At 36.6% G+C, this 12,497-nt stretch overlaps 1 protein-coding gene across 5 annotated transcripts in view; it reads right to left on the bottom strand.

The window, feature by feature from the left end:
* CDK14 (cyclin dependent kinase 14) overlaps positions 1 to 12,497 on the bottom strand; it is a 514,904-nt gene that overhangs the window by 417,607 nt on the left and 84,800 nt on the right. For all 5 annotated transcript variants that reach the window (XM_033083308.2, XM_033083300.2, XM_033083326.2 and 2 more), the window contains 2 exons: positions 10,876 to 11,121; positions 778 to 872 (listed from right to left, as the gene is read on the bottom strand). In XM_033083308.2, the coding sequence (XP_032939199.1) occupies positions 778 to 872; positions 10,876 to 11,121 (341 nt within the window). The remainder of the gene's footprint in view (positions 1 to 777; positions 873 to 10,875; positions 11,122 to 12,497) is intronic.

Here is a 12,497-nt window from a genome sequence, read left to right as displayed (position 1 = left end):
AATGGCAGTGTTGCCTCATTGACTAACCAAAGTTTTTAAATAAAGATATCACATGTACCAAATCCCTCTTTCAGGGATTTGTTATTATTGGGAATCTAATTATGAAGACTTCATTAAATATGTCAGATGGCACAAGAAAGTCTGCTTCACAATGGATAACTCAAAATCGATGAAGAAGTATATTTTAAGTGTCTTTATTGAGTTATTTTATGCAATATAAAAGCACTTAGGGCATTTGGGGATAAAAAAGCTGCAACAAACAACACCACAGTGGCTGAAAAAATATGCGACATGTATAAAGTAGCTTATTTTGAGGTAGAGTAGTTGCAACAATTGTAAATAAACTCTTGTAAACAAATTAAACCTAGAGTAATCCAAAATTCCATTCATTCACTTCATGTTGTTTTATTAAACTTTTTAATAATGATAAACAAAAATTAACAATAAAACACATATATTCAGCATTGTTTTTAGACCACCATAAAACTCTACCTGACATCATATTTTGCATTCACCCCTAGAAATTAACTTGGCATGGACTCCAAGAAACTAGTACAACATTAAAAAACATCAGATTAACAAGAATCTCATCTTGTTCTGGTGTGAAGGCAATATGGTACCTGTGCAATATGGTCTCAGCCCCCTTCATTAGAGCACGTGGCAGGCAGTAGCACTTTGGTTCACAGGGATCTATGTACGTATTCAGCAACATTAGTTGATACTTTCTGCTTATCTTCATTTACACACAAAATTAAATGAAAATAAAACACCACTTACTTGCTTTTTCCTTTGTATACTGTAGCATAGGACCCTTCCCCTAGTTTTTCCAGTTTTTCATATGAGTCTGCTTTTCCAAACTTAGGGCTTGTAGGCTAAACAAAACAAAAAAGAAGACCTTTCAGCACTGCACCAATAACATTAACTGCTTTCGTTCAACCTTTAGAGACCAAATATCATTATCAAGGCCCATAGATGTGCCTCCTTTCAGTAATCAACAACAAAAAGAAATTAATAGGGGGAAAGAAATTAATATTTATTCAAGAACCCAGATGGTAGTTGCTAATATCAACCATACACTTACATCACTGGATCTATCAAAATGATTTTGTTCTCAATCAAAGAGATGGTTCTACTTTATTTTTCGTATCACTTCAGAGAGGGAAAAAGACCATTAACAACTAAAGCATCTTACCTATGTTTAGAGATCTAAACATAAACAGCCTTAATCTGCCCTACAAAATCAGTCTAATAAAGCTATTTAGTCATTTTTTTCTTTCTTATTTTTATACTAAAGCCCATCCAAGGACATTGCTCTAAATAGTCAATGTCCTATTAAATCAATCATTGTTCAGAGTGGTCAAAATGCTACAGGAAAGCATCTTTAATGATGTCATCTTCTGAATTATGATTACAGTCTTCAGATGTGGATATAATCACATCATACTTTAATGCACATTTTACATCATTGATAGAATTCCTGTATCTTTAATATTTGCAGCCTAAGTGAGGAGTCTAAAACTGAACCAAGCTAAGGCATGACTCTTGCTCAAAGGGGCAGTAGGTCAGCTGGCCTTTGTGCCCCCTTTTACACAGTCCTAACAGAGGACAAATCAACTCTGAAAAAGAGAAAGTCACCTGACATTAAAAGTTTCCATTCTGAAAGTCAGAGAAAATGTTTGACTTTTTTCCAGTTGTCTGGAAGGAAAGGGAATTTTATTTTTTCTCCAAGAGCAGATGGTTGCTGCAAAACACTGACCTGCAGCTGCCCTCAGTGTCACCTACATATCTTTCAGACTTCAGTGCTCAGACATCCCTCCTGTCCTAAACTAACCAAAAGATCATAGAGAAAGCTTGGAGGGTCAGCACTAATGCTCAAATCACACACAGTGATTTGACAGTACTCTTGTCAAACACCACAAAGAACAGCAGACAAGCAAACTTGGCATGGTTAAGATTGAATTCCGCTGGGATGAGCCGTGTGCAGCTATGCACATGGTACCATCACATTTGGGATCCTATGCCTAATTTACATAAAGTATTCATGTATCCCTTTTTTGAAAAGAAACTAACATTACAGTACAGGGCACATCTGTGTGTAAGTTCTTGATAAGCCATTGAAAGTTGAAAGTTGAAATCAACTGACCCTAGAAATTGCTTCTATTTAAATATGCAGGGGCATCCCAGGTAAGCTGACTTGGTGCCTCATACTTGTCCACTACACCCTATTAACCATCAGCCAGAAAATGCAAATGTTCTCTTTAATCAACCATTCTTCATTTGCCTTATGCAAAAATTCTGGCACTTTGGCAACTATACACCTTTTTTTGATACCACCATTCCAGGTACCTATTCAATAGCATAAGGATATACACATGTATGTTTGCAAAATTGAGCCCTTTCACCTCTCTCCAGTACAAAGATCCTGTTATTTTGCTATCCAATTCCTAACTATTAGTAGACTTACTAATTTGCCGTAACGAAACTCTCAGATCTTTCTCCTGCTACGTTATTTGGTATATTTCATTATAGATAAGGTAGTAATATTCTTGGCTTCCAATCTGTGCTTAAAAAGGCATTCTGCCTGGTTAAAAGCAAATTTTAGAATTTTTTTTTAATCACAGTTTTATTATAGATGTGACTAATAGAGGTGACTAAAATACTTATTCAAGTAGCCTTCTCATTTAGCTATCCAATTACGGACTAATGCAAAAACATTAAAAAACTTCAGAAAAAAAGTGGTTAGATTTTTAAATGTACTGCATATAATGAAGAGGGAGTACAAAGTATTTCCCAAATTGCAGGCTGCAATGAACACACAGTGAGTAGCTTTGTTTGGAGTGGAAGTGCTGCCCTAGTTAACAGTGAATAGTTCACTGTTGGTTTCCTCACAGAGAGACAGAAAAAGGACAGGGTGCATACATGTGTTTCACATCCATTCTTATTTTCACACTGAGATTTACTTTTATTCTCTACCTCTGGAAACCATAATCTAAAGGTCACAACAACTTGTAAAGCCCTAAGATCTTGATAGGGAACAGGATGTCTTTAATCCATCACCACAGAGTAAATCATCAACAATAATTATTCCTACAACCTCAAGCTCATTTCTCTGCAGTCCAGCTGCCAGAAGCACAGACTGAAAGTCATGACTTTTGACTCATTCTCCTCCTGGAAGTTGTTGCATCCTCACCAAGAACAGGCAAAGATGGGAGGGCAGTTCACTCCAGAGCCCTGTGCCCTGGGCTCAGGTCTGCAGCAGCAAGGCTGACCTGCCACCCACCCTTGTCCAGTGCCTGCTCATGCTGGGTACAACCCCCTTTCCCTTTCCCTTTCCCTTTCCCTTTCCCTTTCCCCTTCCCATTTCCCCTTCCCAGCTTACAGCACCCCTGCAGTGAGCTCAGCTCTGCTCCATCAGACTGGATTGCCCAGGCTCTCCACTACCACATCTCCCTTTGTGAAAATGGATATTGGTTTTCCTTGCATTTGTAATACTAAAAGGCTTACAATTTTTGAAGGTGTGTGGTAGAGAAAAGCACTTTGTGGGATTTTATAAAAAAAAAGACTTAAATTCAGAGGCAAAAGAATATATATAATAATATAAATAATTTGTGTGATACTTCTTAATGAAATGTCAAAACATTCATCATACTGCAATTACTTAGACAATGAAGGAACAGCTTTATCATTTCCCCAACATGTTCTCAATTTTTAAAAAATGAAATCTCATACACCAATTCAAACTTCAATTACAAATTGCCTATAAAGTTAAGAAGTTCAGACACTTCTTATATTTCCTTTTATTTCTGGATTATAAAGGAGGTGAAGACAGACAGAAACAATGCAAAAATGCATAGCTTTTCAAAACTTAAGTTTTAAGCTTAAAGGAATCTAAATAATTTGAAATGCCACATGACTGCTGAAAACTACAACCATTTCAGCCTACTCTCCTTTATTATTATATTCCCCCATTCATATGAGTATTTTTTCAGCCTCACAGATACGAATTTCATTATTCAGATTTCAAATAAATAAAACAAAAAAATGTTATATGCTACAGCAAGGTTGATGGCTTTTTAATGAAATGCTAATATTAAAACCAAATCTAGAACACCCACTTCTAAGTACAATTTCTTCCAAAGGATTTTATTCCTTCTGGTAGAACACATAGGAATATACATACACAGAGATTTGTGTTTGTTAAATCACAGGAGTCCCTTACTCAGCCTAGGATGTGGTTGACTGAAATATACATAGTGAGTGAGACATAGCCAGAGCACACCAGATGTACAGTGCTTGCATCAGCCCTGACAGACATCACAAACAGCAGACTCACAAGAAATTCCCCTGTATTTTACATAACTGGTGCAATTCCCCAGTTTGACCTAGACAGTGTTTCTCAATGGAAAAGAGTACTGGTTTTAGCTGAACACATGTATTTTGGTAAGTTTTTTCAAGGTTTCTTTTTGAAGATCTAACCTTACAATGCTTCTGTAGCTATTATTTTTCCATTTCTCTTGCCCCTTCTTACTGCTTTTTAACCCTCTAAAACACCAACAGAGAATCACAGAATTATTTAGGTTTGAAGAGGCTTTAAAGATCACCAAGTGCTAACACTGCCAAGCCCATCACATATGTCCCCAAGCACCACATCTAGACACATCTTTTAAATATCTCCAGGATTGTGACTCAGCCACTTCCCTGGGCAGTTTTTTCTAGTGTTTGACAACATTTCTATGTATTAAACATCATTGGGACTACTTAGGCATAAAGAAGCCTGGTGCTCCATGTTAGAGCTCCTCATTTCCTACAAAAAAAACCCCAGTTTACAAAACCCCAACACCTAGATGCATATGTGACCAAGACTGAACTATCTAACAGCAAAATGTTAAATAGGCAGTAAACAACCAGGCAGCAAGAAATTGATACAACTGGAAAACTCATTGCAAAATGAACTCTCATGCTCCAGAGAAATCCTTCAAAGACCTCAGATGGAAAAGCTAAATTAATTACTGAGACAAAAGGCAGTAAAGGTCCTCATGGCTCTGGAGATCATGGTCCCAAGTCACTGTGAAAGCACAGGTTGTGGTAGACCATGTTATCCCCCAGAGGACACTGGCAACTGGAGAGCAGAACAATGCAGATCTTTCCCTTCAGGAAACGCACTGGGAATTTTGCTTGCTTGCCTTCCCATTACACTTTCCTTGAAAACAGTTTTCAAAAGGTAGCTTTCTTATTGTCAGCCTACATTTTTCCCAGTGCTAGATTAGTCTAAGAGCACCACTGAGCACAGAAGTGAGCATTTTTAGCATGGCTTGCAGTAACCAAGATTAGATATTTTTTCCCCTCTGGTTAAGGAAATCCAGATCATAGTAACAAGGATAGAAAGAGTATGCCAAAATGTTGAGTACAGAAATAGAAGAAGTTAACATTTAAAAAAGATGTGAGAGTTTTAAAAATAACAATGGAAAAAGAAATTAGAAGAAACTGTCTTTTCTGACTGGGTTGTTTCAAATGGCTGTTTCATTGATACAGCCTGTAGGAGAAATAAAAAGCTCAACCCAAGGTCTTGCAGTGCGGATCTTTGCACTACATCACCACCCGAATACTTCTTTCTCAGAATTTTTCAAAATCTATGTAATAAAGAGGCTTTAATGGAAAATTACACTGAAAATCACCTGACTATTCCTATAGAAGCTGTGTGGGTTATGTTCTCATGCATTTTTCATAACTGCAGAACAGCTTGTGAATGTCACACTTAACTGTCACACTCGCGAGTCTAAGTTTTAAATAGATCCCCTTTTTTAACATGAGGGTATTAAATTTCAATATAAAACTATCATTAAGAGAAAAATATTATTTTCACAGTAACTCTGAAAATTAAAGAAAATAAAAAGTGAATATCTGCTTTGTTATACACCTCAAAAGAAATAAATTGATTGTTAGAAAAACCTGGGAGTAAAACACAGGCCAAGAAGCTCAACTGAGATTAAATCACAAGAATGAAAGATAATAATTACTTTTTAAGCATTTTTCTTTGTCACAAGAGTAAACCTTATTTCACAAAATTATATACAGTTTTCACAAAAATTAAAGGTTGTATCCAACCTATAATAATTGGTCAATTTGACCATATCTTGAAAGTTGGACTGTTTTCTAGGGCAATGTTCAAGGGATACAAAGATGTTCAAGCATTCAAACCAAGCCTCAGTCTCAGTTCTCCCACTCTCTGATCCCATTCTGTTCTTGCATCTTCCTAACCCTTTAACACACAGCCAGAAATTAAGAGCAACCTGGGCAGAAGCGACCACGGGGCTCTCTGTGTAGGGTGCTGTTTTTAAAGCTGTTCCCTTGTTCTCCAGGCTATGAGAGCACAGGAGCTGGCTCAACTGGCACATTCTATCTGCCCTTCCATCTAGAGAATATCCTTTAGGTTAACAATTATTAACACCTCCTTTGTGCCAGTAAAGAAAACTCCACTATCTACAAGGAGCTCTGAAATTATCCTACCTCCATAAAACATATCAACCAGGAAGGGTGCAGTTACCCTAATAATTAACAGTTCCTAACTGCTCCTAACAGTTCCTAACTGGAGAATGTTGCAAGCACCTGAAGAGGAAGGGAGGCAAGAATGCCCCAGCAAGTGTTTATTTGGGCAGACAGAAAAAATGCCTAACTTCCAGAAAAAATCCTGACATTAGTGTCTATTTTAAAGCTAGATTTCTCACACAACTAATTTTCAATGCACTAACAGGATCGGTAGGATCATTATAGGATTCATGCTTTTTGGCTTGTACTTTTGGAAGGAAAGTTGCATGTGTCAGGACAGAAAACTAATAAAAGTTACAGAAACAAAAGAAGGTTTGCTCTCCCCAAAAGAGTGCAGACTCAGTACAGTAAAGCATTGCTTATCCAATTATTTATATTTGAATGTTTGGGGTTTTTACATTTTTCTGAGTTAGCAAAACTTTAGTGTTTTGCTTGATTTTGTTTTTAAAAAGTAACTGACAGGTAGGAACATATATGACATTTAAATTCACCACCAGGGAGCATAAGCTATTCAAGGAGAACAAACTGATGTGTATCACTACATAACTAAATCTTGAGCAGATGGCTACTTTATACAACTTGCAATATCCTATTTACATATGGTGCAAAAGTTCTGTTTTAGTGTATAAAATGTGTACTCTGATTACACCAAAACTTTACCTTGCACTGGAGAGTGTCTAAAGAGCAGGGATCTCAAATAAAATTTTCAGATAACTGGAGTCAAGACATCTTTCAAAACCAGCTGTTTGGGGAAGAGTGGCACCTGTTTGCTTTTCAGTTGTGAATTTTAATTTTGTCTAGTTTATTATGTAGTATTACCTATTCTTCATTTAAGGAGAAAAGAAAGGCATTTTCTTGCCTTGGTAGACAAAGGATACAGCATGACATTTTTATAAAGATATAGACACAGAGAGACAGACGGATAAGTATGCAAAACTGTAACTATATGTATTCTTTTATATATATATATGTATATGTATATATACACACATATATATTGTGTTAGGATGGATCAGAGAAAAGGTTTGTCAAGCCAAATTCCCTTCTAACAGTGGCTGACAGATAGGCAAAGCTGCAAAGGTAGGCAAACACCTACTTCACTACCTCCAAGTTTTCCCAAGTTTTCCACAACACTGATGTGATAAAGGAATAATTCTCTTCTGGAAAATTCATCCCATAATAACATACAATTTCAATCAGCATAAGCAGTTCAGAAGTCACTGTCATAGATGTTTTCTTATGCTCAATGTAAGCAGAGAAGGTGGAAAGATTCTAAGTGTAAAAATTAGGCTTGTCATACAAGAACAAACACAAAGTGCTAAATTCTGTCTGTATGGTGCTGCACTAATTAACTACACAGGAATTCTACCGGGTTGCAACGGAGTGTGACATTAACTACAGAAAAATACTTCATGTTCAAAAGCAAGAGTTTTCTTTTCCAAGTGACAATCTGTGGGCAGGATCATGGAGCTCCAGCTTACCCAAACCTCTGTCTGTGTTTCATCTTTCTCATCACAAAGTGCAGTGCATTTCAAAGGTACAGACAACACAAAATGGGCAACATGCCACCTGCAGAGTACTTTGTGATCTTTACCAAACATTGAAACTGATACCTGTCAGAGAGGTGATAAAACTGCTGAAATTAATCAAAGCAGAAACTAACACTCCCAGGCATTATAAACAAGGTCTTTCAGGTCACATCTTGAAAAATGTTATTTTTCTGAGACAAATAAAGAACTTTTACCTGAGCAGAAGCAAGGAGTGATATGGAAACTGCAAGCCTCAGGTACCTCCTGTAAGACATTTCCACACCTGATGGCTACAGAGGACTACAAATGACGAAAGGAAAAGACTAAATGGAAGCCTATCTCAAATTCAGTTCCTCTACTAATCAAGCATAGAAAGTGCAACTTGAAGGTAGCACCTCTCTATCAGAATACCTTGAAATAAAGCTTACAGAAAGCAGAGACAAAATGGAAACATAACTCCACAGCTGTAGCCCTTATGACCCAGAGGGCATAGCATGGTCAAGAACATAAACAGAAAATGAAATTCTTTTTCAGACCGGTATAACCTGTACAAGCAGAGAATTTCCAGAGATCCAAATGTGAACTCAGTGAGGGAGAATACGCAGTTGACATGGAAGAAAAAGATGTAATGATCAGAAAGAGCAAGTAGCAAGGGCATCTGCTAGACAACATCAGGGCTACAAAAAAAAGATGAAACCCTAAACGCTTTGTTAACCCAAGTATAATTCAAAACCACAGAATGATACATTTCTGCAACTAACCACATGGGCATCACCCAATAAAACATGCATCAGGGCATCTACTGCCTGAAGCCATGCATTCAGGTTCTGGGAATGGGAATAAAGCATTTTGATATTGTCTCCTGGATGGCTGAACTCAGGTCTGCCAGGCAGGATCAGGTGTGACCTGATCAGCATAGGGTTAACACCACCTTTTGTTGTGAACTGCTCTTCCCTCTCCATTGGCATGAACACTTTCATCATTCCACATGCTCTTCCTTGTGAGGAAAAGTCAAAAATTACTAACAATGCCTCCAAGTAGACGGAAGAACTGAGTTCACCAAACAGAGCTATAAAAATCAGAGAGAATTACAGGAAGTTGAGAAATAAGAATTGTATTTCAAGAAATTCCTTTGCACCTTCTGTATCCAATCCAGCAAGTCTGTATGAGTCACCGCGGACAAAGATTACCAAAAGCATATGTTTAGCTAGGGGTCTAACCAACAGCATACAGTAGAGGAAGCATTAATGTAATTTACATAGGAAAATACAGGGATCATAGAAGATTGTATGGATGCAGTACAGTGCCAGCCCTCTGGAAAAGAACAAGATGCCAAAAACACAGTTTCCAAAACATCTGCTTCAAAAATTCTGGAAGCAAAGCAACTGAAATACTTTAGTGTTAACAGAAGAATGTCAAAAACATTAACAGAAATTAGTAATAGCTTCTAAGAGGAACAGCAGAGATGAGGACTGAGTTAATACCACAAAATATTTAAGATTTTCCACAGTAAGTCATTTAAATTAATAGTTGTGGTGCCAAAAAATAATCAAGCATCACAAACAAGTAAACACAGTGCAAATAGATTCATCCATTCTTAATGATTATAAAAGTTTTATGGTATGAATTCCTTGTCATGGACTCAGATGGAATACACTAGAGACATCTTTGGCAGCAGCTATACAATGCCAAGTGATGATGAAAAAGCAAATTTGTTTTTGCTACAGATGGTTACATTTGAAAATGTAACCTTTTCTAAAAAGGACAGTCCCCGGGAGGCGTGACATCTTACCCACTAAATTCACAGGGGTTAAACACAGCTCATCTACAGAAAATTAATCTCCTGCCATTTCTCATCAGAATTTTGACAGGTTTCAGTCAAACTTCTGTAGGGAGGACAGAAGATGTCCAGAAGATGGAGCAAAACAAAGAAAAGAAAAGAAAGATAAAAGAAGAGACAATGAACTTTCTAAATTTTTTGCATCAAGTAAGATTCAAAGTGTTACATCCACTCTACTTAGATCTGTAGTTTTCAACTCAAAGGTCACATTATTATGGATTTTTCTTGCAAAAGCACAACAGAAATAGTTTTTCAATAATTTTGAAGGTCTTTTGGGGGAAATCTGTTCTGGGCATTATTCACTAAAGACATGACATTTTATTTATCTAGTTTCTTTCAAAATACTTGAGAATAAAACTATTATGATGTGTTGCCAAACCCTTCTGTTATTTTTCTCTCTTTCTTCTCTCTCACAGAGTTTCTAACAGGGAAATAAATATTATTTTTACTACTTGATTTTAAAAAGAGAATTATAAAATGTAAACAAAATCTGTAAAATCTGATCTGTTTATCTAAAACCAAAACCTAAAAATTAAAAAGGCAATTCAAGTTGTTTCTTAAACTTCATGGGAAAGAATTCCTCTTCACAAATAAGCAATCCTCTCCCAAATTTGCTGCATAAACATTATAGCAGCTGTAATGACATACCAGGATAAGGAGAGGAAAATGCTTAGAAATCCTATAAGACACCCTAACTAACATCTGAAATGAATTTCATAAATCATATTCTTTTTCAAGTTCTATTTTCTGATCCTATTTCATTAATAAATATATGGAAACATATATACAACAAACACATACATGGAAACAAATATATATGGAAAACACATTTAAGAGCAGCTATGTCCTTTTTCTTTGTTGTTTCCAAGTAAACAATTCCTTCGTAAGCAAGAAAACATTTATCTGGTGCCTCTAATTCCAGCATTTGGACATGCAGAGGTGCCAGGACTGTGCACTTACAGAGCTGGGGCTGGAGTGACGCCTGACTTTCGGTGATTCCTTCCCTGCAGATGAAGTTTTGAAGTTAATGCAAGCGTTGTTCTCTGAATGAACCCTCTTCACTTGATTAGCTGGCTTCTCAAATGGATCAAAACTACTCTGTGTCCTCTGAACCCGAACTTTTTTATCCTCAGGAATTGTATCCAGAGGTTTGATCACTGAATCCATTCCCTGGCAGTTCCGTGTAGACATCTTTGTGACACATATCTGAAAAGAAAAAACATCATTTGTTGACTCTAACAGGCTTAAAGTCGATATCATTCCATGTACCAGACAGCATCAAAAAGGCACTGAACTTCACAAGCATTCACTTTCTATGTTAAAATTGAAAACCACACATGCATTTTCCATAGGGGACACCCACATCACAATAAAAAGCCTATCTTTGTACAATGTGCTAGAAGATCCTGGAAAAGGAAGGCAAAAGAGGAGCATACATAAATTCATACATTTGTGTTTTCTTGTACAATGTGTTCTTGGCAACAATGCCACTTCACTTCTCTCTCCAATCTAGCCACAGATATCCACAAGCAGTATTGATTTCCATTTGTTCAGAATTGGATGAGACTAAACTAAAATAAATGATGGTAGTTTGTGTGTGCCCTGCCTGGTGCTGGCTTTCCAAAGATTCAATACCAGTATATTATTGTATTTTTAAATAATGCTTATATGGTGTTATTATTATTATCACCATATGTCTCAGAAAATCAAATCAGTAAATCAATTCCCAGGCACTGAAACGTGACACTGTAGCTTAATGGCACACTAAAGCCCAGAAGTTCAATTCTTTGTTACTGTGAAGTACAACTCTGCCAAGTTCTAAAGGCTGCCACTTGCTGCTTGAGCTATCCAAATGTGCTATGGTTAGTTTAAAAAAACTAAATGAGCAGAACAGCACCTTTAGATACTCCAGTCATGTACCTTTCTGCTTTTATTTCAATACATATGACATTTTTTAAATTACACTGTTGGTGAGGGGCTGTGTTTGAGGCCTCAGTTTCTGTTCTCACCCTTAAGAGACTTGACTTTACTGGGAGAGAAAAGGGAAAATTTATGAAGTGTTATGCAAGTAGACTCAAGAGCCTCCCTAAACTGTAAGGCACATCAAAGTGCCTCAAATAATCCAAGGCATCAAATAATCCACAATATATTTTTCCATTACATTTCCATGTATTTAAGGATAGACAATATTAATTTGGTATCAAGTGAACTGTTAATATAAAAACAATTTAATATTCCATTCAAGCACCTAAAATCTATTCTAATTTTTGAAAACTTGTCCTCCTAAAACAGTTAATATTTAAAAAGAAACATTAAATCAGGAGTCATCCTTCTTAACCCAAAGCATCTCCAAAAACTTCTCAAATAAATTATTCTTTGCCATTTTCCTATAGGTATTTTGTGCCTTGAGAGCCAACTTACTTCAATTGTTTATAGAAATACTGGGTGACTATGCCTTGTGGAGTTAGGCTTTTTTTTATGATCCACTGTAACAGTAGACAAAAGCTTTCTTTTCTGCATTAAAAATTTTAAAAATGTTCCTTGCACTGCGCCATCTGGCCAAATGATCATATACTAGGTCA

The sequence above is a fragment of the Catharus ustulatus genome, chromosome 1 (assembly GCF_009819885.2).
Source record: "Catharus ustulatus isolate bCatUst1 chromosome 1, bCatUst1.pri.v2, whole genome shotgun sequence".
NCBI lineage: Eukaryota > Metazoa > Chordata > Aves > Passeriformes > Turdidae > Catharus > Catharus ustulatus.
This window is presented reverse-complemented; position numbering and strand designations above follow the sequence as displayed.